This window comes from Macroventuria anomochaeta, assembly GCF_010093625.1.
Source record: "Macroventuria anomochaeta strain CBS 525.71 unplaced genomic scaffold BU25scaffold_45, whole genome shotgun sequence".
NCBI lineage: Eukaryota > Fungi > Ascomycota > Dothideomycetes > Pleosporales > Didymellaceae > Macroventuria > Macroventuria anomochaeta.
The window spans coordinates 272,035-298,188 of NW_022985406.1; the positions used below are offsets into that span (position 1 = coordinate 272,035).

At 54.5% G+C, this 26,154-nt stretch overlaps 9 protein-coding genes across 9 annotated transcripts; 3 read left to right on the plus strand and 6 right to left on the minus strand.

Moving 5' to 3' along the window:
- Window positions 1-245: 245 nt before the first annotated feature.
- On the plus strand, window positions 246-1,859 carry BU25DRAFT_415359 (cystathionine gamma-synthase-like protein). The gene has a single exon (XM_033707523.1). The coding sequence runs from the start codon at window positions 435-437 to the stop codon at window positions 1,761-1,763; it is 1,329 nt and encodes a 442-aa protein (XP_033556623.1). The 5' UTR covers window positions 246-434; the 3' UTR covers window positions 1,764-1,859.
- A 524-nt stretch (window positions 1,860-2,383) lies between these two features.
- On the minus strand, window positions 2,384-4,072 carry BU25DRAFT_212596 (proline oxidase-like protein). Its single transcript, XM_033701223.1, has 2 exons — window positions 3,286-4,072; window positions 2,384-3,232 (listed from the first exon to the last, which is right to left on the minus strand). Exons 1-2 carry the CDS (start codon window positions 3,876-3,878, stop codon window positions 2,401-2,403), a joined length of 1,425 nt encoding a protein of 474 aa, XP_033556624.1. The 5' UTR covers window positions 3,879-4,072; the 3' UTR covers window positions 2,384-2,400.
- On the plus strand, window positions 4,073-4,794 carry BU25DRAFT_212595 (uncharacterized protein). Its single transcript, XM_033701222.1, has one exon. It carries the CDS (start codon window positions 4,268-4,270, stop codon window positions 4,736-4,738), a length of 471 nt encoding a protein of 156 aa, XP_033556625.1. The 5' UTR covers window positions 4,073-4,267; the 3' UTR covers window positions 4,739-4,794.
- A 2,705-nt stretch (window positions 4,795-7,499) lies between these two features.
- BU25DRAFT_212635 (tricalbin) lies at window positions 7,500-12,563 on the minus strand. The gene is made up of 3 exons (XM_033701224.1): window positions 9,400-12,563; window positions 9,135-9,275; window positions 7,500-9,087 (listed from the first exon to the last, which is right to left on the minus strand). Exons 1-3 carry the CDS (start codon window positions 12,335-12,337, stop codon window positions 7,634-7,636), a joined length of 4,533 nt encoding a protein of 1,510 aa, XP_033556626.1. The 5' UTR covers window positions 12,338-12,563; the 3' UTR covers window positions 7,500-7,633.
- Window positions 12,564-13,542: 979 nt separating this feature from the next.
- On the minus strand, window positions 13,543-15,599 carry BU25DRAFT_480745 (uncharacterized protein; the record flags this gene model as incomplete). Its single annotated transcript, XM_033711062.1, has 2 exons — window positions 13,543-15,373; window positions 15,432-15,599. 2 exons carry the CDS (start codon window positions 15,597-15,599, stop codon window positions 13,799-13,801), a joined length of 1,743 nt encoding a protein of 580 aa, XP_033556627.1. The 3' UTR covers window positions 13,543-13,798.
- A 433-nt stretch (window positions 15,600-16,032) lies between these two features.
- BU25DRAFT_212888 (UTP--glucose-1-phosphate uridylyltransferase) lies at window positions 16,033-18,234 on the minus strand. Its single transcript, XM_033701226.1, has 4 exons — window positions 18,224-18,234; window positions 17,916-18,131; window positions 17,716-17,811; window positions 16,033-17,557 (listed from the first exon to the last, which is right to left on the minus strand). Exons 2-4 carry the CDS (start codon window positions 17,916-17,918, stop codon window positions 16,190-16,192), a joined length of 1,467 nt encoding a protein of 488 aa, XP_033556628.1. The 5' UTR covers window positions 17,919-18,131; window positions 18,224-18,234; the 3' UTR covers window positions 16,033-16,189.
- Window positions 18,235-19,602: 1,368 nt separating this feature from the next.
- Window positions 19,603-20,457, minus strand: BU25DRAFT_352508 (uncharacterized protein; the record flags this gene model as incomplete). The annotated part of the gene is made up of 2 exons (XM_033703412.1): window positions 19,603-19,794; window positions 19,843-20,457. The coding sequence occupies 2 exons, from the start codon at window positions 20,455-20,457 to the stop codon at window positions 19,603-19,605; spliced, it is 807 nt and encodes a 268-aa protein (XP_033556629.1).
- A 554-nt stretch (window positions 20,458-21,011) lies between these two features.
- BU25DRAFT_212854 (uncharacterized protein) lies at window positions 21,012-22,189 on the minus strand. Its single transcript, XM_033701225.1, has one exon. It carries the CDS (start codon window positions 22,068-22,070, stop codon window positions 21,390-21,392), a length of 681 nt encoding a protein of 226 aa, XP_033556630.1. The 5' UTR covers window positions 22,071-22,189; the 3' UTR covers window positions 21,012-21,389.
- A 1,958-nt stretch (window positions 22,190-24,147) lies between these two features.
- Window positions 24,148-25,518, plus strand: BU25DRAFT_434935 (MFS general substrate transporter; the record flags this gene model as incomplete). The annotated part of the gene is made up of 2 exons (XM_033708884.1): window positions 24,148-24,219; window positions 24,283-25,518. 2 exons carry the CDS (start codon window positions 24,148-24,150, stop codon window positions 25,516-25,518), a joined length of 1,308 nt encoding a protein of 435 aa, XP_033556631.1.
- Between the last annotated feature and the right edge of the window lie 636 nt (window positions 25,519-26,154).

The following is a 26,154-nucleotide window of genomic DNA, read 5'->3' on the forward strand; positions in this document are numbered from 1 at the left end:
GACGCGATGCGCCCATGCTTCACAACTGCCCCAAAATTTATCGACATGAGGGGCATTCAACAACCCCGCAATTAGCTCCCGCACGTCACCACCGACAACTCCCGAATGACATCCACGACCAAGCTTCAACAGGCAAGGCTTCCATGTGCAGCTTTCCCACAAATGCCGATTGACAGCCTCAACGACGGGCCGGCTGCTATCGAACGTTCTGTGTAGGGCGTGATGCTGACATACACCCTAAACACACAGGATCAGGACATCAATTGACTCACTAACATCTTCTGGCTTCCATCCTTCCAGGTCTTTCTGACTCTCCTCTTCTTGCAAACGTAATAACCTCTTCAAGCTCCATAATCCTTCTTTGACTCAGTGACCACTTCACTCTTCACTGCTCTCCTCCAATTCCCACTCCGACATCCTACCAAACACCGCCCATGGCGCCACTCCACCCAGCAACCCACGGCATCCACGCCGACGACTGCACAAACATCCTCACCGACATCGCACCTCCCATCCACACCAGCACCACCTTCCGCTACCCCCGGGACCCGTCAAAACTCACCCCCGTCTCCCCTGAAGAAGGCGAAGTCATGGACCTCAGCATGCCCCTTATCTACTCGCGCTTGGCATCCGCAAATATCAATCGCCTCGAGACCATTCTTGCCCCCCTCATTTTCCCGAGAGCCAAGGAGGAGGAGTATGAAAAGCTGGCGAACCATGTTGTGAGTTATAGCAGTGGATTGAGCGCGTTCCATGCGCTCCTTGTAAGTGTGGTGCCGAAAGTCGTCGCAATCAACGGGGGATACCACGGCTGTCACGGCGTTCTCGACCTACACAAGCGTATGCACGGCGTGCGCACCGTAGACCTTCACGCCGACGAGAAAACCTGGGATGAGAGTGGCATCGGAAAAGGCGATCTGGTGCACCTCGAAACACCCCTGAACCCTACCGGCGAAGCCTTCAGCATCAAGAAGTACGCCGAGCGAGCACATGCCCGCGGTGCGTTTCTGTCTGTCGACGCGACGTTTGCGCCGCCCGGGCTACAGGATCCGTTCGCATGGGGCGCGGATTTTGTCATGCACTCCGGCACGAAGTATATTGGTGGACACAGCGATATGCTGTGCGGTATACTCGCCACCGCCGCTACTTCGGAGGGACTGAAGAGAGCTCACGGGCTGCGCGCTGATCGCTTACACCTTGGCGCCGTGCTGGGGAGTCTAGAGGGCTGGTTGGGCGTGCGAAGCCTGCGGACCATGGAACTCCGCGTGCAGCGGCAGAGTTCGAATGCCGATCGCTTAGTAGCCTGGCTCAACGACTCCGTCAACGGGATCGGAGAGGATAGCTCAGTCGTGAAGAAGGTCGTGAATCGCGTTACCCACGCCTCCCTCCAAACCGCCGACTTCAGCTGGTTGAAGGAGCAGATGCCACATGGGTTCGGGCCCGTGTTTAGCATCTACGCACACGACTCTCAGCAAGCGCGCAGTCTGCCGAGTCATCTGAAGCTGTTCCACCACGCGACGAGTCTGGGCGGTGTGGAGAGTCTGATTGAGTGGAGGAAGATGAGCGACGCGGAGGTTGATGAGCGCTTGTTGCGGGTTAGTATTGGAGTTGAGAACTGGGAGGATCTGAAGAACGACTTCTTGAGCGCTTTCAAGGCTCTGGCAGAAGGCAGTGCGAGTAAGGAAAATGCTACGAATGGGACGAACGTACAAGTTGGTCAGGAGGGCGCAAAAGTCGAGGGTGCTGGGCAGGGGTCTGTTTGAGAGATTGGACATGCAGAAGAGGAAGCACTGTAAAAGCAACGTCCGCAAGATTTCAGACCGTAGAGTGAAGGAACCAAGTAAATCCAAAAGTTGAACTCCAAAAGTCGAACTCCAAAAGCCGAACTTAAATAAATGATGAAAGGCCATCTGAGAGTAGTGAGAAATCCGTGGGACTAATTTGCAACTAGCACTGTTCCCTCTGTTTATGGAAAGCATACAGACGTTGCTCAATGTTATTGCTCACGTCTCGCTTTCCAATCCGTCCGACTCGGGCGGCGAGTGAGAATCCAGTAGGTGGAGTGAGCGTCGTGATGTAGTATTTTGATTCGCGGAATGTTCAGCACGCTTGAATTCGAAAAAATGAGTGCTTGTTATGATATATCTTCATTGATTCAAAAAAGATCAAAGTCGTTTAGAAATCGGCTAAATAATGGTTGTCATTGGTCCCAAAGACCCAAGGAGCACAAAATCCCAACTCGAGATTGTTCCATGCTCCGTGCAAAATGCCGCTGTAAGAATCGTTAATGTAGAGACAACGCCCCCCCCCCCCCCCAACACCGTGCTATGCTTTGCAGCCCCGGAGAAAAAAAGTAGGCCATCATAATCATCGTCAGCCTCCTGCTCGTCTTGCATGGACCTAAGCAAGGCCAAAAACACCCTTCATCCTTCTCCACAACTCAGCGCCCATAGCCCTCCTCGTATCTTCGGTCCTGAAGCTGGCTTCCTTGTTCTCAGCAGCGCGCCTGATAAGGAAATTAAGACACTCCGTCATCGTTCCCCACGCAAGCAGCTTAACAACCTTCGCATTCTCATCCGCCTTCATCGTCGGATCCTGCACCAGACTCTGGCTAATCTCATCCGCCATGCCCTGCAACTGCGCATACGTCAACCTTGGCAGGTTCTCTGGGGACGTGACGAGCATCTGGGATGCGCGGATTGCCTTTGCGGAGGTGATGGTGGCGAGGTTGTGCGTTGCGAGGACGATGTTGACGGCGGGGAAGGCGACAGAAGGATTGCTCGGGCTGATGGAGTCAGACCAGGACTGGCGAAGGACGGTGGCCGCGCAGGCATCGTAGCATGCATCTGTGCCCTCTTTGGTGTCGAAGCAGGTACCCGGTGCCTCGGAGTTGAGATAAGCGCCACGCACGAGCTTGACACCCGCGATGTAGCCACCCTTGGAAGCCTTCTCGAGGTGTTGCGCGATACGGGCGGGCACGGCGCGCAGGTAGCACTGGTATGTTGTGTAGATGAGAGCGCGGCCGTATTCCTTGGTGTTGTACTTCTTCTGCAGGGCGGTGGTCCATTTCTCCAGGCCGATGTTAGTGATCTCCTCTTCGGCGCCGGGAAGCAGGCAGATGCCCTTGGCGGCAGCGGCGTCACAGGCTTCGGTGATGGCGGACCACATTTCGGGGGTGGCGTCTTGTTGGTTCTGGAGGAGGTGGAGAGCGTGACGGCCGAGTCCGGACCATCTGGGGGAAAGTTAGTATACGCATATCGGTAGAGTGGAGGTGGAGTGGCTTACTTGAGACCGATGAAGTCGCCCTCACTGGCCATCTCAACACTCTTCATCATACCCTTGCGCCAGACCTCGATCTCAGCAGCTGTCTCGGCGGCGGTGGGCTCACTTCCTCCGAGAACCTCCAGTGCGTACTCGATGATGACTCCGTCGTATCCGAGCACTGATCGTGCAGCGGCAAGATTTGGCTTCACCTCGTGCGCCTTGTCGCCAGCGCAGAATTGAGCGTAGAAAGTGCTCTTCAACAATGTCCTGATAAGAGGGTTGCGCTCGACATCCATAAGGTAATTCTTCGAGTCGAGCATCTTTCGCAGAACAGTGAATGTTAAACCAAGAAGGGCTGGAGAGGAAGACATGGCAGTGATCATGTATGAGCGGGCGACTGATGATGTAGGAAGGCGAGCGAGAACGGATTTTGGTGTTGATCCCTGGCAATATGTCTTTGTGGACAGCAGCTGTGCGGAGGGTGATGTGGGAGCTGGCCCTTGGATGGCTGTGTTGTGGCGGGAGCTCTGGTGGACATTGCGGGTCAACACTCTCGATGTGGGTGCGAGTGTAAGACGCTGAAGACGCTGGACCTGCTGGAAGCGGGAGCACATCTTGAGTTTGTGTATGTGTGATCTACTTCGATATATGGGTTAATATGTCGAAGTGATGTATGTGGTGGTGGAAGATGCAGTCGGTCGCGGTTTGATTGATTGGTTTAATGTCTTATGTGAATCTGAGAGTCGGTGGCGGTAATCTGAAGTAAATCCACGAGAATCCCCTTAGGCTTCAAATATTCACTCCAGAGCGGTTCGATGGTATTGTGACCACTAGAAACGAACTTGACGCCATATATACTTTCAAGCACATTCAGGGTCTTCCATGGAACGCCCACGATGTTGCGCGTGGTGCTCGGCCAGCGTCGGATGGCCCTAAAGCTGCCCCATACTGCTCCAGACTGACGACGCCGCACTGGACCTATCGGCCTGTAAGCGGAGCTTTCATGATTGGTCAATGGCTGCAGTCGTTCCTGGAGAAGCAGAGCGCGGCATCGTCGGAAGGCGCTGAGATCTTTGAAGTTGTGTCTTCTGGAAGCTTGAGGGGTCCTGTCAGCATGGTCACATGCAGCCGCTCGGCAGAACGTCATTGTCCTTCGTCATTGCGAGATCCCTCGATGATCCAAGGCGCCCAAGACATCGTTAAGGCCTGCTTCTTTGTCACCTTGCGCACTCGTACGTTTCATCGCGACCATCGTGACCATCTTCCCAGCTTCCCCACACTCGGCACTCTCATTCAAAACGTGCTGCACCTCAGATCGCTAGCCTCCCAGCGCACAGCCCCTACTGCGACCCATTCACTCACAACGTACTCCAGTTTGAGCCGCATATACCCAGCTGCAGTCGCTCTTAAACTAACGACACTCCAAACAATTATTTTGCGTGACAGCAACAATTCTCCACTCCATCTCGCCTGAGTCTGGCGCTGTCTCGGTCGTGCCATGTATGCCGGTATCGGTTGTGGTGAGCAGCCCGCTGCTGTGAAGATTTTCGCGCCCAGAGCGAGGCAGACCGAACGGCGTGCGGCTCTCATCGGTGTGGGGCATCGCGGTATCCATCATGGCAGTGGTGGGTGGCTGCATTTTGCACTTCGTTTGTGACAATGCTGCAGATGCTTGCATTATCTATGCTTTTGTCCATGCTTTCTGTATGTTTTGGCCAGGAGTTCTTCGATGTTACTTGGATGGGGTAGGCGGACGTCCGTTGTGTTGAACACCTTGTGTGCATGCACACTGATATCTTTGTCAGATACATTTTTGGCTCTCTGACAAGATGAATTACAGTGAAAAGTATGCTGAAGTAAGGCAAAAGGTCGGTTGCTTTTTGATATACTTCATCATGCTCATGGTATGTTCCTTCGTGTTGCCGTACCTGTTGGTCGAAGCCGACCTCAACGCCGCGCTTGCGAAATCCCTATTCACTTCCCAATATTCTCGCCGCCCAAGGTATATAATCTAGTTCTTCTTCCCACCGCCGAGCCACTTGCCCGAAGCTGGTGTCTTCTGCACACCGTAGACGTCTTCGCCTACCCCACTCGTGGCTGTCGCTGCCTGCCCACGACCATCGACAAGTTTGGAAGAGGATTCCCTGGTCTCAATAAGTCCGGAATGGGATAGAATGTCGTATGTGTGGTTGAATAAGCTTGCTGAACGTCACTGCTGCCCACTGTTCTCGAGGATTCAGGCTGGTTTGCCATCCAATCCGCTGGCAGTGCAGGGCGGGTAGAAGATCGGTTGCCTGGAGCATCGGCTGTTGCCAGGGCTTCGTCCATTGCCCGATCGGCCGAGTCTTCAAGAGACGGCTCGTCAGTGTCTTCTTCCTGCGCTGGCAGCGACGAAGGTACTGGAGAAGCAGCCGGCGCTTGTTAGCGGCGGCCAGGAAGACGAGGCAACGCAGTGATCTCATCGTCACCACCGCCTCATGTCTGCATCGAACTCTTCGCCGATGGGAGATTTAGGTAACGGCTTCTTCTCACTCTCCAAGAACTTCTGAGGAACTCCTTCACCCTCTGCCTCAACCCAGCCTCTGCAGGATTGGCTTCTGCTCTGCAGTGGTGGGCACTGCAGCTCCAGCTTGTGAGGTGGCACCGTGTGGGGTGGGCGGCAGTGACTTATCGATGCCGAGGGATGCTTCATTGTCTGTTGGAGCTTGTACGGAATCGAGAGGCGGGACACTTACAGTTGTGCCCTCAACTGCGTTGCGCTGCTTCCTGCTCTTGAAGCTGCTCCTCCGCCGCTATCAAGGCGTCCACATACTCGTCTCTAGCCTCTTTCTCGGCTGCAGCACGCTGTCTACGGTCCTCATCGACCTTCCAGGAGTAGTCAACGAGGTTAGCCATCGTACTGTGTGCGCGCGCCAGTGGTAACTCGTAGCTATGTCTGGTAGCTACGTACTTGTTATACTAGTCGTAAGTATAGGTTATATACGTGTTGCCGACTTCGAGATCGCAAAAGGGTTGAAAGAGTAGATGAGTGGGAGAGTGGGTGTAGAAGCAGATTGCGACGGAATAAAACCCTGCAAGAGGGAGCTGTGGTGAAGTGAAGTGAAGGCACGTACCTGCTCAATCGAGTCCCAGATTGGCCCCATGGACGATTTTGAATCCGAAGCGAACGGCCCCTTCACCTCGAGAGCGCGACCTACTGGAAGTGCACGGCGAAGACTCCGGCCAGACATACTACCAGAGGACTGTCTTCAAGTCGTGCATGGCTCAATGTGCTCTGGAAGAAAGGAGCATTCCCATTTAGTCATGTATGGAGCGAACTGCTGACGAGAAATTGAATTGACATAACCGGCTTTTTGACCACAATCCACGCTTACCCCATCATCCGACATCAGCAGACCCTTCATCTTGAACGCGTGCGCCTTGTCCATGACCAGCGCCAAGAACAAGCACATCTCCACGAACAATCCCGGCGGCCCTTCAGCTCCTCGCAGCCTCTCGCAACTCTCCTACATCGGACTCCCCCTCCACCCTGTGCGCCCCCTCCCCCAGCACATCACTTACCCAACTAACCCGATCGTTGACAAAAACCTCCATCGTCGGCCTGAGCCTCCCCTCACCGCAGAAACATGTCGCTGTGGCATCGTCATCTTTGGACCAACCGTCGTTGGCAAGCCCAGCGAGGGGAAGGTAGGGTCTTGGCTTGTCGGAGTCGCGGATGGAGGGTGCTTACGACATAGGGTTTGAGTATTTTGGATATTGCGGTTTGAGATATCGGTATTGGGAAGATATACCGTCAAATGCTAGGTTATAGCGAATGTCAAAGGTGGAATTATTCAGTAATCCAAGGAATCATTCGCGAACAACGATCCTTAACATAGCTGATCGCAGATCAGTGTTGTTGCACAATCGTTCAATATATTTTGCACATCTGTTATCGTCAGATGCAAGTTGCTTGTAGCGCAGAGATGAAGGGTAATGGAAGCTAAACGAATGTAGTCGAACTAGGGTGATTAATGGATGGATCAATAATCTAACGTCGGCCCTACGGCGGACGAACAGCTGTATGATGGACCCTCGCATCGAAACGTTGGATTTGAAGTAGACTGGTATAAAACACCCTCCAAACAGGGGACGAATAGGGTAAGCATACTGCGACCACGAAATAGGAGACGCCGCAGTCGCACCTAGGAAGCTTTCGCGTCAGGAGATCTACCTGAACCCACCATTACACCTCATACCGTGTCGTCGTTCGTCCTCTTAGCACCTCTTCATACACACTGACCATAGACCCTGAACTGGCCTCGCTATCACAGCAAGCCGAACAACCGTTGTGTTTGCGTCTCCGCCTCTGAAGCTTCGTTTGAGCTTTCTAAGCGCCGGGTGGCGCAGGACTCCTCTCCTTCCCTCTACTCAACAACCCCCTCCTCTCCTTCTGCACCCTCGGACTCACACTCCCGACATGACTAACCGCATCGGCGAGCACGAAAGAGCTGCGAATAACAACCCTACCTTTACCCACGCCGACATTCTTTTCACCACCCGCGCCTGAGTCATCGATAGTGAATTGGGCTTCGCCGAGCTCGTCGTCGCGGCCGAACGTGGCGTGGTCTTTGACAGTGACTCTGAAGAACTGGTCGGCTGTGCAGGAGACTTTGAAAGACTCGTCTGAGAACTCGACGGAGCCGGTAGCCGTCTTGATGTGGTCGGTCTTGTGCACGTCCTTCTTGCCGAGGTGGACAAAGACGCGGAGATTTGTGCCGGGCGGGAAGCCGTCTGCGGAGAGGATCTGGATGTTGGCTGTGCCCTGCTCACCGGCGCCGGGGGCGGAGGCGTCGCCTTTCCTACTAGCGAAGGATTGCGCGCCCCAGCTGCGGTGGCGGTTGTGTTCTGATGTGTTACGGTTGGGAGTTGTAGGCTCTGCAGAAATAGAAGTCGAGTTTCCGCCCTCGACGGAGACGAGGGGGACGTCTATGCTAGGTCTGTCTGCTGAGTCTGGGTACTCAAAGTCCTCTTCACCGTTGGCGCCGCGGGATTTTCTGCGCTTGAAACCGCGACCGAGGAACGTTCCTGCGCGGACCACGTTGCCACCAACAAAGGCAGCGCCCTTCCCGACGCCCTTGACGGGGGCTCCAATGACTTTACCGGGTACAGCGAATGTGCCTGAGAAGGTGGATGAGCCCTGGCGTGAGCGAACGACGTAGTCGGGTTTGAAAAGCATTCTAAGCCTAATCGCACCGCTCTTGCCGTCCAAGCCAAGAGTGACTTCTTGTTGCTGGAACGGCTCCAAAATCTCGAGATTGATAGCAGACTTGCCAAGGAAGTCGGCCTTGTCGCCGAAATCCCAGTCGTACACATTGACGACGAAATCTGCTGCCGTCCGACTCCGTACGGGGACCTCGAAGTACTCGTTCCACGCTGGATGTAAGGTCTTCTTCTGTGTTTTCGTCTTGTAGACCTCTTTGTCGTTCAGAACGAATTTACAGTAAGGGTCCGAGAAACCATTGCGATCAGCGGCTGGCAGGTCAGCTGCATCGAGGACGTCGACGCGAAGTGTGCCTTGGTTGTTGAACGATTCGCTGGGATCCAGGCGCATCTTGACAGGGAGATATTTGAGACTGACGGTGATCTTGCTCTCCCTGCCGTGCTTGTCCTTCAGAGTAAGCTGAGTGGGTGTGTACAAACACCTTCGCAATGTGTCGATGGTGTTGCCTGTAAGCTTAGCAATGACGTGGTCGTCGTCTCCATCGCCGTCCTTGTCAATGTGTTCAATGATACGCAGAGTTATCTTGGAGAAGTCAAGCTCGCGGACCATGGTGTCACCCACTAAAACAAGTCAGTCATGTACAACGAGCGACGATATTGCAGCTAACCTTCGCCAAAAGTCATATGGCGGCTCTTGATTTTGGCGCTGGAGTAACTTGGATATGCCATGTCATCCATAAGGACATCAACGTATCCGCCCGTCTCAGCGAACTCGCCGCCAATGAGCTTGAACACGAGAAGACCAGATTCTGCAAAATGTTAGCACATTGCTCATACAACGGGAAAAGTAAGAATATGGGTGCAAGGCAGCAGGCTGGGGACACCAACTCAACCATCCGTACTTGCCCACATCCTTATCGTGGCGCAGCTTACCATACTGCTGCAAATCCTCGGCATTGAGGCGCAGCTTCTCGATCTTGGGCTTCTCGGGAATCGGCTCGTCTTGCTGGTGCTCGTTCTTCTCGAGCTGTTTGGCAAGATCGGCCGCACTGTCTCTGTTGGAGCTGCTGGGCGCCAGAGAGGAGATGGTGCCTGCGGTCTCGGACCTAACGAGTTGACTCGTGCCAGACACAGTGCGCGCATGAGTCGAAGCCGGTGCTTTAGACCCTGTCGTACGGATGCTACCCGTGCGGGAGACGCCGTTGGGCGTTGTTTCTTCGGACTCTTCTTCGTCCTCCTCGGGATCCCAGGTGGGAATAGTTGGGTAGAAGGAACATGTGTAGTTCAGTGTGCCCTTGTGAGCTGAAGTACCCGACATGCGTAGTGGACCAGGGGTGATCTGTTTCTGCTCATTGACAAGGTACTCGCCGTTCTCGTCCTGCTGAACGTAGTCGCCAACAGACAGCTCGACATGTCCCAAAGAGCGGTCCTTACCCAGCTTCTCCTCGTCCAGAACCTCCAGAGTCAACCTCTCACGGACGGTATGAATGGGTACGTAGACGACTTCGTCCCAATCGGGGTTCAGGTTGTTCTTGAAGGTAACAGTCCGGCCCTTCTCGACTCCAGATAGCAAGACGCGGACGTATGGATCCGACTTGCCCATAGTCTCTAGATTTCTTAGGTCGCGAGCACTCTGGAAGTGGAATCTCATAACACCAATGGGTGTGAGGTAGCCGCCAGATGACAAGGAGCCCTTGAGCGCAACAGGCTTCCACTCGAGCTTCATCTTCGCGCGACCAGTCTGAGCGCCAGCTAGATTGTACCATTCATGACCCTTGGCTGTCAGCTCGAGCATGTCATCGATGGTAATCTGGTAGGTTCCGAGGATGGGATCCGCAGCTAGATCGCGATCATCCTTGATCACTAAGCCAAGTTTGGCCTTCCTGCGGTCCGTAATGAGCATCTCCTTGGTCGCATCAGGCCAGATAGGGATATTTGTGCGCTTCATAGTCCTTGACTTGTGAACCTCGCGTCCATTAAGCAGCAGTATAGCGTACGGGCTGAGCTGACCGATCATGCTCTTGGTGCCATCGAGATCCTTGGCCTGCTCAACAGTAAATTTAATGATACCCGTGCGAGACTCTGGTGGGGGCTCCTTGGTGCCGTCTTGCAGCGTGGTGCCCTCAAGAACCGGGAAGAAGCGGACGTCAGCTTGCAGGATACCACGCGGTCGGCCACCAGACATGATTTCCAGCTGCAAGTTCTCGTGATCGGAGTCTGTCTCAAGCTGATCGAGGGCGAACGTGGCAGTTCCGAGCTCCTTGTCCTTGCGAATATCGTTATAGTCAAACAGGTTGATAGTCAACGCGTCCTTCAGCGAGGTGACGATGATGTTCACGGTCTCATTCCAGCGAGGGTTGGCGTTCTCATGCACGGTCTTCGTACGTGCAAGCACATTCCTGTTGTTGATCGAGACAGTCGCGTATGGATCCGGTGTACCAGAAAACTTGTCGGGGTTCTTGAGACCCTGTGCTCCGTGAAAGGTGATTTGCAACACACCGATCGCCTGGTCGACTGGGTTTCCTGCAAGCATCTTGGCAATCTCGATGGGGAACACATTCGGATCGTACATCATAGGACCGAGGTTGGCGTGAATCTGTTCCATGATGAAGCTCTCCAGACCGGGAATGAAATTGATATCGAATCCGAATGTCTCGCCACCTAGAGGCTTGCAGACGTAGTCGATAGTGGGCCGCTCCAAGAAGGACATCTCGACCTTCTCGATGTGGGGGAACGGAAGTTGCAGCTTGAACTTCAGGCGCATCAGCCCAGAGAAAGCCATATCCTCCACAATAACGTCCAGACCCTTGCTGACAAGACCCTTTCCAATACGAATCTCGAGCACGATCTTGGGATTGATCTTGTTCTTGACCTGTCGCGCAGTGAGGTCCATGGTGTCGTTGGGTGTGAAGCTGAACTTCCAGTCCATGAGCACGATATCATCCTGAGTCTTGGGATAGGTCTTGACGTGCTCCAAGCGGGGCGGCTTGGTACCCAGGACGAAGGTCTTCATCTTCAAGCTGTCCAAGAAGGCTGGTGTGGAAGTCGACAGGACCTGGTCGACCGAACCAACAATCGTGTCGCAGAGAACGGGCGCGTAGATGGGCCAGAACTTGACGAGGAAGCTGTTGATCCACTCCAGACTCTCCGTGTCGGTCTCGAGCTTGTTCTTCGCCATCTCGCGATTGAGATCGTCACGGGCATTCCTGCGCACGCGGCGAATCGAAGTGCGGTAGTAGGTGCCGCAGATAGCCATGATGATCATGACCCAGCCTAGACCTCCGCCGAGTGTAGCCACGACCCACGAGCTCAGACAGGCGAAGATGATGACGCCTGTGTTGTGGTACCAGTCACCGAAGAACTTGTCGTCGAGCTGGCCCTCGAGGTATGTCTGGTGGTCGAGCAGCGTGCCCTCCTCCTCCTGCTCCTTGTTCTCTGAGCCAGGCATGCCGAAGCGCGGAGCCCAGCCTACGCGTTCCCAGCGAGCATCTTCATCCACCTCAGGCGCATGGCCGTTGGCAGTGGGTGACGAGGGCGGATCTACAGCGCCGGCTTTGGTAGGCGGAGGGAGGTCGTACTTCGGCGCGCCTGCTGCAGCATCGTCGGCGTCTGAGACCAGGGCGGTCGCATTGGGGTTGCGCTCGTGGTGGAACCCAGGCGGGACTCGTGCTCGAGCTTGGGCGCGCTTCTGCTCGGGGCTGGCGTCTGGGTCAAACTGGAAGGCCGCGCTGCCGCCCTGGCGCGCCTGGTCCACGACGCTCTGCTCTGCTGCCTCGGCTGTGACGCCCGAACTGGGGTCCCGGGCTGCTTCGAGGGCGCCCTGCTGCTTCAGCTCCGAGGCATGCTCGGCGGTGCCGTTCAGGTGGCTCATGGCTCTGCTGCAATGCGCTGCTGTCTACCTGCGCGAGTGCAGCGGGCGCATTCAGAACGGGGGGAGAGTGGTGGGCTCGCAGTCGAGAGGCCGGACGGGAGGAATGGCGAGGTGTGCTCCGTGGTGCTCCGTGGTGCTCCGTGATACTCCGTGGTGCCCCGTGGTGGGTGGGTGGGTGGTGGTGGTGGTGGTGGTGCTGGTGGTGGTGCTGGTGCTGGTGCTGGTGCTGGTGCTGGTGCTGGTGCTGGTGCTGGTGCTGGGTGGTGTTGGATGTGAAGCTGCACCAAACCTGCCTGCTCATGTATTAGGCCGGGTAGATGGCCGCAGCTATCATATATCTAGCCGAAGGCGTACAGGTCCTGCAGCTGCTCACCACTCCACAGCTTGTGTACTGATTTGGCCCAATTGAACGGGCCTTGTCAGAGTACAGCAAACACAACAGGGCGTGAAAGAATGGCTGGCAAACAATGGGCGGAGAGAGGGGCCGCCGTGTGGAAGGATGCAGGAACCGGAGCGGGACAGCTCTTTCAGGAGCTTGGATGAGGTGTTTACCAGCCAGCTAGGCGATGACATGCCCCTGGTCGGGCGCTAGTGGAGATCGCGTTCACACTGGCCCATGCTGTGGCAGTGCATCGTCGTTGTTCAGCATGTCAATTTCCAGCCGCACTCTTTCTTCACTGGCCTGCCAACACGCTTTCTCCACTGGCCGGCCAACAAGTTTTCTCCACTGGCCTGCCCACACTGTGTCCTTCGCTGTAGCTCCTGCACACCTGCAGCGCTTCGGCGACTCCGCTTACTCTCTGCACCTGCCGCCTGCAGCGTGGTTGGCTGCGCTCCTTGGGTCTTGGACCCTGTCCGCTTTAGGCACGCTCCAACCTCGCTCTCACGACTCCACCGCGACCGTTACGCGGGCTTGCGGTGGATTTGCTTGATACATCTATCATCGTGAATGGTGGTAGGGTCAATAGTCGTCTGGTAGTCGTCCGGTGTGTGTGGGGAAGCCTATCAATAACAGCGCTTCCGAGGACGAGATCCCAGTGTTCTCGAAGCACGACACCTGGAAGTCGGCAGCATTCAAGCTGACCATTGCGCCGAACCGTGCAGAACACGATTTGCAAATCCTCATCTTCAGCATCCGCGGCCTCCGCACGTCTTGACACGGTTTCAACTTCTTGCGACTTGTACTTGTATCATTATGCTCTGTGCGACTGTGTCGTATCATCATTAATCATTACCCGTTGTTTGTGCCTCGCGTGTCCTGAGCCTCATTAACCCCGCATGTTCAGTAGCATGTCCAGCTGAGATCACTCGATGCTGCAGCACGCGTGCGCCACAGCAAATTCCAGCCACAATGCACCGCCCCTTACCTCTGGCTTTCTGGCATCACAGGTATCCGCCGTCCATAGTGCTCAGAACTCCTTCAGCAACCTGACAATGCGTCCCCCAACCCTAGCATGGTCTTTAGTACGGGTTGGTAGACACAACAGGGTACCTCCTCCCACTGACGCCGCCCTCCACGCCAGTAACATACCTGTGACTGCCTCTGTGCCTATCTCTGTCTCGATCTCTGTCGCGACTGTGCTCCCTACTCCTGTCGTAGCCTCTTTTGTCCCGACTTCGATCTCGTTCACGGTCGTCCCACTCGTCTTTCACTCTATCGTGGCTGCGCGTTCTAGCTGCGTCGCGGTCACGATCGCGCTCATGTCGCTCGCGTGGATAAACTGCGTCGCCTGTTGAAGAGTGACGACGATGCGATTGGCTGCTTCCGTGGTTGCTGCTGCTGCCACCCTCATACGATGCATCTCGGTCGCGGTGGGCGTAGCGATCGTGATCGCGCGCATACGGCGGGTCAGCGTGCTGTGGGCTTACTGACGTTGATTGACTTGCATATCTGATGTTTTGCGCTGGCACCGGTCTGTAACTCGCTCGCGCAGACATAGTAGGTCGGTCGTAGTAGTTTCGCGCCTGCATCTGCGCAACGTGCGTGGCGAAGAGGGGCGACTTTGTGGGACCGTACACAGGGGCAGGAGAAGGTGCGCTTGAGGTCCTTACATCTGGTCTCTCGCTCGGGAGATGTTGAGGCGAAGGCCGGTATTGTTCATGGTAGGTTGGAAAGTACTCTCTCGGCGAGACAGGAGGCTCGTGTGATCTTCGGTGGCGGAGAACAGGCGTGCGTCGTCTCGAGGGCGGCCTCTCGAAATCAGAGTCAGAATCCGTGGTGGACAGCGAGCTCTCACGTCGGGTTGGGTGGGGGCGCTTGTGAGTAGGATAACGCTGAGTTGACGGCGGATTGGACGCAATTGGGGTTGCGTCCTCATCTGAGAAGCTGTCGTCGTCATATCGCCCTGGTGGAAGACTGCGCCGCCTACTGAACGGATTGAGCATGTGCCTAACTCTCGATATCGGTCCGTGATCATTGCTCGCACGAGCTTCTTCCTTCGAGACGTGTCGCATAAACGCCGGCCTTGGTCTGGCTTTGCGGTACATGGGGTCCTCGAAGTACTTGAACGCGCCTGTTCTCTCGTTCGCAGACGACCCATCTCCTGATAAGTCGGCTGAGGTCCGCGGCTCATCCTCGACACGCGTTCTATCCGCTTCTGCTTCTGCTTCCCTTTTAAGTCTCGCAGCGACGCCCTCGTACCATTCCTCCATTGCTTCGTCCGGTTTGTCTGGAAAGCACTTGCTCGGCAGCATCTTGAGGAAAACCTCATTCGTCTCTGCGTCGATCACGTCGAACTGCTCGACCGACTTCTGTATGAAGGGCACATGCTCCTGCGGTCCAAGCAACAGCTGTATTGTCTGCCATGTCACGAAGCCCTGCTTCTTGAGTGCAGGTATGGCAGGCGAAGAGTATCCGTCGTCACTCGCCGATGGCTGTAGGCTGTGGAACGCGCCTAGGGAGCGATAAATGAAGGCGATCGAGGAGGGCGGCGTCTCGGTGAAGAGAACATCGTAGTTGCCACCAACTGCGCGGTACCATGCTGCGATCTGGGATGGCGTGAGGTCGGGAGAGTCACTGGGTTCGAACTTCTTGCTCTGCGCGGCGTGTATTAGCTCACCAAATATCCTGCTCACAACTAAACCCTCGACTCACAATGACCTCTGCAATGCCCTTCAGTAAGCGGTCCAGCTTTGGTGTGCCGCATTTATCTGGCTTTAGCAGGTACCCCCAGTAGTCGTAGGCTTCGCGCTGTGCTGCTTCATCATTCGCGGCGTTCTCAGCTGGCTGCTGCTCTCTGCTCTCGTTGGTCTCCGCGGCCATGTCGCCCTTTCGTAAGTGTTGGCAGGCTCCAGAGCAACATATACATGCGCCCGGCTGATTTGTTGGGTATCAATACCTGCACAAGATGCGGTCAATCCCTCCGACTTGCCCCGCCGGGTTACCCAAGTCGTGAATCGTGAAGACAAGTCGCTTCGCGCAAGAACATCAATCGGTTTGCTGCCAAATTCGAGGCGATACGCCTGTTTTAGCTGAAGTTCCAGCCATGTGCAGGCAGCTGACTACGCCTCTGCTGCGAGGCTCCAGGATGCGCTGGTCGTGCAACCGAAAGGCTGTGGCAGCTTGAGCTCGGACTACCTGACATCATTCGGGCTGAGCATCTCACTAAGCTGGGCGTGAGGCAGCAGTCAGGCAAACAACAAACACGCTTGACTCATGCGCAAATTGAGAGATGCAACTTTTAATTTATTACAATCCATAAAGCAGCCGAGGCGTGCATCGTTACGTCCTCGCCGCCTGGAAGAGGCTTGCTAAGCTACAAACATGCGTACCATCCATCATGGTCAGTCGATACCAGAAAGACCTGTTATCGTAAATCTACTATAAACTGCAACAACGCCGTGAAATCCCATCTAGTGCTCGAGCAACCTCAGCGAACCCTGAACGACAACGTTCTCGAGAATGGAACCCGGGGGAATGTCGATTGTGGAGCCTTCTGTGGCAACGATGATGACGGTGCCCTTCAGGGTAACACCACGACCAAGGTTGACGGGACCGGTGATGGTCAGGTGGTCAAGCTCAACGATCTTGGGGATCGAAGGGATGCGGTTCTGGAAGCTGGAAACCTTCTTGAAGTCGCTGCCGAGCTTGATGAGGGGAGCGGGGCCGAAGCGGTTGGGGTCAATGACAAGCTGGCCGTGCTGCAGAGTATAAAGATCCGACTTGACGAGCATAAGGTCGGAGCAAGTCTTGACGGGCAAGAAACGCTTCCTGGGAACGTTGACACCGTGAGCGCCCTTGAAGTGCTTGATGGCAGCACCGACAGCGGTCTCGAGCTGGAGAACGGAGATATCGGCCTCACCCTTCTTATCGGCAGAAATGGACTTGCCGTTAGGGATGATCTCCATCGCAAGCTCGTTCTGCTCAACAACGCGCTTGATGGCCTTAACGTTCATCCAGATGTTGTTGGTGTTAAAGTACTTGAACTTCTTGATCGACTTGAACTCGTTGACGTGCTCCTTGGGGACCTGCGCGATTTCGAGGAGACGGACGGAGCCCTCGTAGTCAATGATGGTACCACCCTTGACGTCGGCCTTGGTCTTGTCGGTCAACTCCATAATGTACTCAGCCTTGGAGTCAACCATGTGCTGCAGAATGCGGAGATCGACGACAGCACCCAAGTTGTCGGCGTTGGAAAGGAAGATAGTCTCGATGCCACGCTCGATGAGCTTGTCAAGCATGCCAGTGTTGTACAGAGACTCAAAAACGTCACCGTGACCGGGAGGGTACCAGTTGGCAATGTCAGACTCGCGGGACTTGGGGGCAGGCAGAAGCGAGTCCTTCAAGATACGGGGGTACTTGGACTGGTTGAAGGTGAGGATGTCAATGTTGTGGCCCTCGTACTTCTTGATGATGCTAGCGGTGTCGTTGTCTGTGTTGAACGAGTTCATGAGAACGAAGGGGACGTTGACGTCGTATGTGCGGTTGAGGTACTCGATCTGGCGCACCGACAAGTCAAGGAAAGACATGCCATCGCGGACCTCGATGACCGACTTGGGGCCAACGCAACCCATGGAGGTACCAAGACCACCGTTGAGCTTGACAACAGCCAGCTTGTTCAGGTACTCCACCGCCTCGGAGTTAGCGAGGTCATTGTAGTTGACGACCTGCTCCTTCTTCGGGGGAGCAATGCGGTTCCAGTCAATGGCATTGCCCTTGGCCTTATCGTTCAGGTATCGACGGAACAGAGCGAAGAAGTTGTCCATCTCAGTCTCGAAGTACTGCGTGAGTCAGCATGCGTTCCAGTGACGTAGAGCCCCTCCTGCCAACCACGCCAAATGCTCGTGGCATACGGCGAGTGACCCATTCCACAAATTGCCAAATCTCGGTGATTGGCGCAGAAGGCCTGTGGGGTGGGGAAGTATGGAGAGGTGCTCACCTTCTTTTCCGCGGGGTCGGTGACGCCATCGGCGAGCTTGTTGAGAGCGTTGCGCATCTGCGAGGCAGCGACGTTGGTGGATGTGTTCTCGAAAGCCTGCAAGGAAGTTTATGTTAGCAATAGTCAATAGAGAGTAAAACTGCAGAGCGTGCCCAATTTGTGCAGCCACGCTCGTGAGGGCAATGGGCTGGTACAGCTACCATGGTCGGCACGGAGAGGTGGGTTGAGCTGGTGACAGATTGCCGGCAACTGGAAAGAACAAGTGGGTTTCTGGAGAGAAACGCTCGTTCGGCGAACGACTGCTGAAGTACGGCTCTAAGACTCAGCTCCTCCTGCCTGCTCTGCGCTGGGAGCTCCTGCTTTACAGCTCAGACAGACCCAATCGCTCAGAAAGCGCCATTGGTACTGCAGTGCGTCTGGGGCAGGAGTTCCTCAACACACCGATCGCCAAACAGATGGAAAATAAGAGATAGGGGCCGGATAGCTGCAGGAGCAGAGAGTGACTTACAACGTGGGACTGCGTCTTGCCGTGATGGCGAGGCGCGAAGCCACCCTCACCGCCCTCAGCGGCGGAGGGCTTCAGGTGCGAAGGAAGAGCGCGACCAGCCATTGTGTATGTGTGGGTAGTGTGTGAAGGAGAAAGACACTCTGTGTAAGGAGAGAGTGAATTGTTGACAGGTGTAAACGGGGCGAGGCGGTCAGGTTGCTTAAAGCAATGGCTATCGAAGCTCGGGCCTTATGCAATGTACGCAGTGGGGCAGACAGTCGAGGCACGTTTTCGACCTAGCAACGGCGATGGAGTTGAAGGAGAAGCCGCAAGCGGGTTCTGTAAAAGTGTAGAGAGTTGGCGTGCCAGATCTCGAGCAGCAGCAGGCTTTATACGGCGCTGGCTTGTCTAGCCCAGCGCCTCTCAAGCTATCAATACTGTCTACGGAAACACACCATCCAATAAGTTGAGGTTCAGAGCTGCACCTGCGTCAATGTTGACCCATCCTCCCCTGTCTTCCACATCGCAGCGCCGTATTTGTCTTGTTCTATGATAATGTGGTACACAACCTTCACGAGGACTCAGTAGACGCCCGGCACCATAGCGCCTGTAGCAATTGATGCCGTTGCTGTGTCTGTAAAGCCGTCGTTGCACTATTGTTGAGAGTCGTTACTTGGGGAGCTATGGCCTCATCCCAAAATTTCTAAACCCCTCGTCCGCCACCCAAGGTTAAGCTGGCGGCAACAGCTGCATAACGCATCTAGCGTGCCCAACGACACTCCGACAGTTCCCCCAACAAGTGCCCCAGATTGGTCCTTTTCCATGGAGTGTGGCAACAATGGATGCGACATTCCCTTCATGGGGAAAAGAGAATTTTGTTCGGTGCATCCTAAGGGAGACCCCGGTGATACTGCATGTGTGTTCGGAAAAAAGCGGTGGGCGTCGTGGCGTTGCTGGTTCACGTCCGCGGGATGGATATTGAGCTTGAGCCATGTGGGGGATCTACTGACACAGCTGGGTATCCTCGACAACTTTCGTGTCCGAGTCAAGTTGCTTTGAGGCTGTAAGCCACTTTTGGTGGTTCTTCGGCTCGATGTAGGCACCCGCTGTAAGAACATTGATTTCTATCTTTGCTTTTCGGCCCCAGAACTTTCGGTAAGAGCAGCCTTTAACTTTGTAGTCTTGCTAAATTTGCGTGTGCAGCCAGCCACCTTCCACGGAAGTAGTGTTTCGATATCATTTAGCTCCTTACACTGTAAAGTGCTCACCTACGCACGACTAGCGGCACGAGCCACAGCCTTTCTCAGGGGCACACTTCCGGTTGCCAAGTAAGTTTGTGAAAGAGATACGTAGCTGCACCTCTTGTTTACCAGTTGAACTGTCGTATGTTGACCACGTTGTTATACTGATCTGACTGGCCGGGTTATCTCGACAGCGGGGGCGTCCGCAAATGGCACCGCCATTGGCTTCTCCATCCTCAGACGAATATATGCGCCCTGGTCCTCTTCCCTGGTGAAGAACTTGACACTGAGTTCCTGCACAACAAAAGCCAAGAGGCTCTCGAGTGTCTCGTACGCTGTCGCAGAGACGATCTCGTGGAGGTCAGTGGGGCAAAGACTGGCAAGTTGAGCCGAACGTACCTGAACAAGTGCGGTCTCCAGCGCTGTGTAGTCATCTACACGGGACGCAGGGACACAATCGACCCACAAGTTGACGACAACTGGCTGCTTCTGCAAGCGCTCGTTGGAATTCACGCCAATCAAGCACGGTACGCGGACGTTCTTTAGGTACAGTACGTTTGAGTAAACTCCAGAGTGCGTAATGATGGATGCCTGGTGGCCAACTCCATCACCAAACATGCTTCCTTTCAAGTAACACACATCCGTCTCTATCGCAAAAATGGGTGCTGAGCCAGCAGCCGTGCGCACAATGCCGGCTAGTGATATTGAAAGGTCTGGCGTGTTCATCCAGTCCAGAATGTCGTCTTGAATGCGCGTTTGGATGGCTTTGCTGAGAGTACCATAATGGACGGTGCTCTCATCGACGGTGTCTGTAGATGATGCAGAGCTGAAATGGTTGCCGAGCGTGACAGTGACGCTGACCAGTGCTCGTTGCTTCTTCTTGCGGCCCCAGACATCTGTGCCGGCATTGACAGTGACTGCAAGATTTTGCACAATGATCTTGTCGGTGCAGTCGCTCTGAGCAACTTGGGAGGTCCATGCGGCCTGACGGGCGAGAGTCTTGTCAACAAGCATGTTGCTGCCGTTTGATATGTCGTGTTTGAGATGACCTTCTTTCGTTCAACAACTGTACCGTTGTTCTGGATGCTTATAATAGCTGTATTCCTCAGGTCAGACCACGGCTTCTTTTGACTTTTACTGGGAAGAGCAGGAAGGATCAACGAAAACTGGCAAAGCTGGTAGGTGGCAGGACTGATTAGATGTACCGCCGATCCCAAGGAATAGAGAATTGCAACACCGAATAGAAAAGGTCAAGGAAACAAAAGACACTCACTTGCTGTCTTGAATTGGTGTATCACTGTCGGTACACGGATCTGGTAATGGTGGGATGACGCCCTTCAGCCCTACGGCGCACAGACTCCTCTCCCGCCAGAGATCCGCATCGAACATTCTAGCTGCAAGGCCTAACGTATTTATGCACAAGAGCTCTGCCTGCGCTACGCCTGCAATTCGCTGCAAGCCGTTTCGACACCTACACCACATACTACCTTCACATCACATAATATGGCTGACGCGCTTAAGGCAGAGGGCAACAAGCTCTTTGCGGAGAAGAAGTTCGAGGAGTCCATGTAAGTGCCCCACCATACATATCGCTGCAGCAACACATACTAACACAACACAGTGAGAAGTTCTCCCAAGCTATTGAGCTCGATCCCTCAAACCACGTGCTGTACTCGAACCGATCTGGTGCATATGCCTCGCTGAAGAACTGGGAAAAGGCCCTGGAGGACGCGAACAAGACCACAGAGATCAAGCCGGACTGGGCGAAAGGCTGGGGACGCAAGGGTACAGCGCTGCACGGTACAGGCGATCTGTTAGGCGCTTCAGATGCTTTCGACGAGGCTCTCAAGCTCGACGCCAACAATGCTCAAGCCAAGTCTGGCCTCGCGGCGGTCCGCCGTGCCATTGAGCAGGAGGCCCAGGCAGATGGTCTCGGTGGTGACCCATCAGCTGGGCTCGGTGGCATGTTCAACGACCCCAACATGATCCAGAAGTTGGCCAGCAACCCCAAGACGGCCTCTCTCCTCGCAGACCCTGCCTTCATGGAGAAGCTGCAGCAGCTGAAGAGCAATCCCAACAGGGTGGGCGAGTTTATGCAAGATCCCCGTTTCCTGCAGGTTATGAGCGTGCTGCTGGGCATTGACATGCAGTTTGGTGGACCTGGAGAGCAGGGTGGTGCTGGCGCTGGTGCTACCGAGGCGCAAGAAGACGTTGAGATGCCCGATGCACGACCTGCATCCACACAACCCAGGAAGGAATCTGAGCCCGAGCCCGAGCCCGAGCCCGAGGTTGAGGAGACAGAGGAGGAGAAGGCAGCTAAGGAGGCCAAGATCAAGGCCGATGAGCTGAAGAAGAAGGGTACAGAGTTCTACAAGAAGCGCCAGTTTGATGAGGCGATCGAAAACTACACAAAGGCATGGGAAACACACAGGGACATTGCCTACATGACAAACCTGGGCGCTGCCAAGTTTGAGAAGGGCGACTACCAGGGCTGCATTGAAGCATGCCAGCAGGCCATCGAGTACGGTCGTGAGATCTACGCAGACTTCAAAATCATTGCCAAGTAAGTCGTCAATCAACTTTGTGCAGAAGCAGTTGCTAACATCCCGCAGGGCGTATGCTCGCATTGGTACCGCTTACGAGAAGCAGGGCGACCTTGCCAACGCCGTCAAATTCTACCAGAAGGCTCAGACAGAGCACCGCACACCTGAGGTCCTCGCCAAGCTCCGTGCAGCAGAGAAGGCCAAGGTCAAGCAGGAGAAGGAGTCGTACATCAACCCCGAGGAGGCAGAGAACGCTCGTGAACTCGGAAACGCCAAGTTCAAGGAGGCAGACTGGCCAGCCGCCGTCGAAGCTTACACTGAGATGATCAAGCGCGCCCCAGAGGACCCCCGTGGCTACTCCAACCGAGCTGCTTGTTACATCAAGCTCCTTGCTTTCCCATCGGCTATTGAGGACTGCGACCAAGCCATCAAGCTTGATCCTAAGTTCATCCGTGCATACCTGCGCAAGGCCCAGGCCTACTTCGTAATGAAGGAGTACAACAAGTGCATCAACATATGCGCCGAGGCTATGGAGCACGACGATGGTAAAAACGCTCGTGAGATCCAGCAGCAAGAGACCAAGGCTCTGCAAGCTCAGTATTCAGCACGTGAGGGCGAGACCGAGCAGCAGACAATGGAGCGCATCCAGCGAGATCCAGAGGTATGTCCTTCCACATCAAACGTACGGAGTAATTCCCTAACATGATCACCAGATTGTCAGTATTCTCCAGGACCCTATTATGCAGAGCATCCTGCAGCAGGCCAAGGACGACCCCGCGGCGCTGCAAGAACATCTCAAGAACCCCGGCATCCGCTCGAAGATCCAGAAGCTTGTTCATGCCGGTGTCATCCGTATGGGACGATGAACAGGGAAAACAAGCGACGTATATTGACGACCCGACTACGACTTCGAATGACGACAGCTGGAGGTTTCAGATATCCGTGTCTATGGCGCATCAGCATAGCGTGTATAAAGTACGATGAATGCAAAGAATCATTGCCCTCAAATCGACACTTTCTTTGCAATTCATAGCACGCCACAATGTACCTATCGTTGGTCAACTGTGATTGTCTCGCCCTGCTTCTGCGTCACAGTAGCCGAGGCGACTATACCATCATGTGTCGCTCCCCACTGCTGTTGGCTGCTGTGTGCATCGGCCCAGTGCATCTCTGGGGTATTCAGACCCAGGTGATGATTGCGCTCTCGAGTTCCCATGCTGCCGATTGTCCCGAGTCGGACGTTGCTGCCTCTAACTTGTCCTGGTCCCACTCCTGGTGTGCTTTCAATAGCTCTGCGAGTCAGTCGCATGTGACTCTCGTTCGGGATGCATTCACGAGTACTGCGAAGGCAGGGTAACAGCGACTAACAACCGCTAGCCAAATGTCGGCATCAATATCTGTACGAGGCCGAGAACTCGACGTACCGATAAAGCACTCGACCGTGCCCCAACAATGCCAATGTGGAACAGGTATGCCTTGTTGTATCCATGGCCTAGTTCGAGCTAGTAGAAGACACTGACAGTCTCTCTCCTGGTCCCCAATGCTGTAGCTGTCTAAGGCCTTCTGCCACTCCATGGCTGCCATGCTCTTGCTCTTGATGCCAGTCGTGGCCAGGCTGGTGCTGTGTGTGGATGGCCTCTTCTTGGCTGCCTGCTTGGCCAGCCTGTCAGCTGTCTCATTGCCTGCCACATCTTGGTGGCTAGGTACCCTGTGGATGGACACAGTGGCTCCCTTGCTGATGATCTGCTGTGCTGCCTGGATGCACCTGAGTTGGACGGGGGATTACCTTGCACCACAGCCTAGCATTTCACACCAGACTTGGCACCACCTCGGACTGACAATTCACAATGCAAATACAAACCTGAAAGTTTCCCAGAACAGCTCAGTGATACCTTACATTACTTCGCTTGCTCGGGCAGCCCGTGTGTAAAGTTGTGTGCCATCCACCTATTTACCTACGAGCGCAACTTGGCATAGTGCATCACCAATGGAGTGCCTGAAGCTTACAAATGTCAGCAAAGCAAGTGCGCCCTGGCGCTTTTAGTCCGCATTTTCGCTCCCGCGCTTTCATACCGACTGAACGACGACAAACAATGCCGAAACTCTTGCCCTAACATACAAAAGGAAGCCTTCGTGACGACCTCGGTAGGTTCAGCGCAAGATGTCGACACTGCAAAGTATCACTCAACTGGATGATCTCTCTAACCATACGCGCCCCAATGCTCGCTTCGATGTGAGCGGAGCGTCCACGACCATCCAGCATCTCGAGCCCACCACTGGCCTTGAGCCCTCCGAGCATCCACCGCCCGACGCTGCAGAAGCAATACCCGATGGTGGCTACGGCTGGACTGTTGTCGCCGCCTGTTCATTCATCATCTTCTGGATCAACGGCTACACAACCGCCTGGGGCGTCTTGCAGACTGCGATTGTGAAATCACCTACTTTGCACTCCAATGTGCGGACCATCACCTTTGTCGGCGGCTTGTACATGGCGTGTATGGTAGCCTTCGGAATTGCCTCGATAAGAGTCATAAGGTTTTTCGGTGTCCGCTATACGGCTCTTGCAGCGACGACAGTATTCGGACTGGGTTTAATAGCTACAAGCTTTACACTTGAGCACCTCGGTGGTCTGTTCTCTATCGCAGGACTCCTCGTTGGAGTTGGAACATCTCTCCTGTATACAATGACCAACAGTTTACCGTTGCAGTGGTTCAGCTCCAAGCTGGGAATTGCGAACGGCCTTGTCAAAGGCGGCGGTGGAGTAGGCGCAACGGTGCTTCCGCTCGCTGCACAGGTGCTCATCGACAGGTTTGGGCTACAGTGGACATTTCGCATCTTTGGAATTCTCATCATCATCACCGGCATCCCATGCGCATTGGCTCTCAAGGAACGTTCGACAACGGGAACCCTTTCAAGGTTCGATTGGTCTCTCTTGAAGGACGTTCCCTTCCTGACGTTGACTATGGCCGGCGCCGTAGGAGTCTTCGCCCTTTTTGTGCCGCCATTCTTCCTGCCACTCTTTTCGAGTTCCATCGGTCTGTCAGCATCAACTGGCGCAGGCTTGGTGGGCGGGTTTGGTGCTGCAACGGCTGTAGGCCGCATTTTGGGTGGGTGGACATGCGATCGGATTGGTGCCTTCAATACGACTATGATTACCTGCTTGGTCAACTCGATCAGCATGCTAGCGATATGGCCAGCGAGCACGTCACTGCCGCCCCTGTTTATCTTTGCTATCGTCAACGGATGTGCGAATGGTAGCTTCTTTGTCGGATTGCCTACTGCTGTGGCTACGATTGCACCACATTCCGCGGCAGCGTCAATCAGCTTAATGGTTTTTTTTTGGACTCCAGGCAATCTCTTGGGAGCGCCTCTCGCGGGTCTTCTAATAGAAGCGACCGGTGCGGCCGATGCTATGTCTATTGAGCCATACAGGGCAGCCATATTCTATGCCGCCGGAACAGGTATCCTAGCTACGCTTCTCATTGTAGCGGCACGACTGCGACTGGACACCAAGATACTTAAGAAGCTGTAGCCACCTTGAAGATATCAAGTACGTCTGGTGAAGTAGCAGTAAATGCACAGCTCGCGTACATCCCCCGGAAAGAATTCAGGTCACCAAGCCGGGATCACATCTAGGAAACTATACACTCTTGGTTCACTCATCATGAGACTATCGTGTCCCAAGATCATTCCGGGTTCTCCTTCACATTTGTGTGGACTGGTTGCTTGGACATCGCTCAGTGAACAACTGGAACATTTGCAGACGAGGGGGATATAAAATATGGAAAAAGTGCACTTTCTTGCACTTTCCTTCATCCCCACTAGAAGTGACACTTTGCCGGTTTCCTCTGAACATTTTACAACAGCAACACCAACTTCAGGACGACACAGTTGTTGTTGATTGATTGATTGATTGATTGATTGGTTTAACGTCCTATCTGAGTCTAAGACTATGGAAGACAAGAGGAGCAGTAGCTCCTCTGGTAATGCAAAGATTTAGTTACATGAGAGTGAGGTCAATGGAGGTACAAGGGATGGTGAGGGCTCAGGCCCAGAGCAAAGATGCTGGAAACAGAAGAAGTAGAAAACAAACAAACAAAGGAAAGAGCAGATGTTATGGCAACACTATGCCTAGTCTTCTGGTGACTGCCCAAGATGCCACCTCCTT

Excerpts from the sequence above, each read along its gene's own strand:
- BU25DRAFT_212635 (XM_033701224.1), bottom strand. The coding sequence starts at position 12,337 with ATGAGCCACCTGAACGGCACCGCCGAGCATGCCTCGGAGCTGAAGCAG. Across the intron at positions 9,276-9,399 it reads CGAGGATTTGCAGCAGTATG|AATCTGGTCTTCTCGTGTTC; the intron begins GTAAGCTGCGCC and ends AACATTTTGCAG. Across the intron at positions 9,088-9,134 it reads CCATATGACTTTTGGCGAAG|TGGGTGACACCATGGTCCGC; the intron begins GTTAGCTGCAAT and ends GACTTGTTTTAG.
- BU25DRAFT_212596 (XM_033701223.1), bottom strand. The coding sequence starts at position 3,878 with ATGTGCTCCCGCTTCCAGCAGGTCCAGCGTCTTCAGCGTCTTACACTC. Across the intron at positions 3,233-3,285 it reads GGCGACTTCATCGGTCTCAA|ATGGTCCGGACTCGGCCGTC; the intron begins GTAAGCCACTCC and ends ACTTTCCCCCAG.
- BU25DRAFT_212888 (XM_033701226.1), bottom strand. Across the intron at positions 17,558-17,715 it reads CCGACCCCGCGGAAAAGAAG|TACTTCGAGACTGAGATGGA; the intron begins GTGAGCACCTCT and ends TGACTCACGCAG.
- BU25DRAFT_415359 (XM_033707523.1), top strand. The coding sequence starts at position 435 with ATGGCGCCACTCCACCCAGCAACCCACGGCATCCACGCCGACGACTGC.
- BU25DRAFT_212595 (XM_033701222.1), top strand. The coding sequence starts at position 4,268 with ATGATTGGTCAATGGCTGCAGTCGTTCCTGGAGAAGCAGAGCGCGGCA.
- BU25DRAFT_212854 (XM_033701225.1), bottom strand. The coding sequence starts at position 22,070 with ATGCGAGCATACGCCCTGCGGGATGTTAGCAACTGCTTCTGCACAAAG.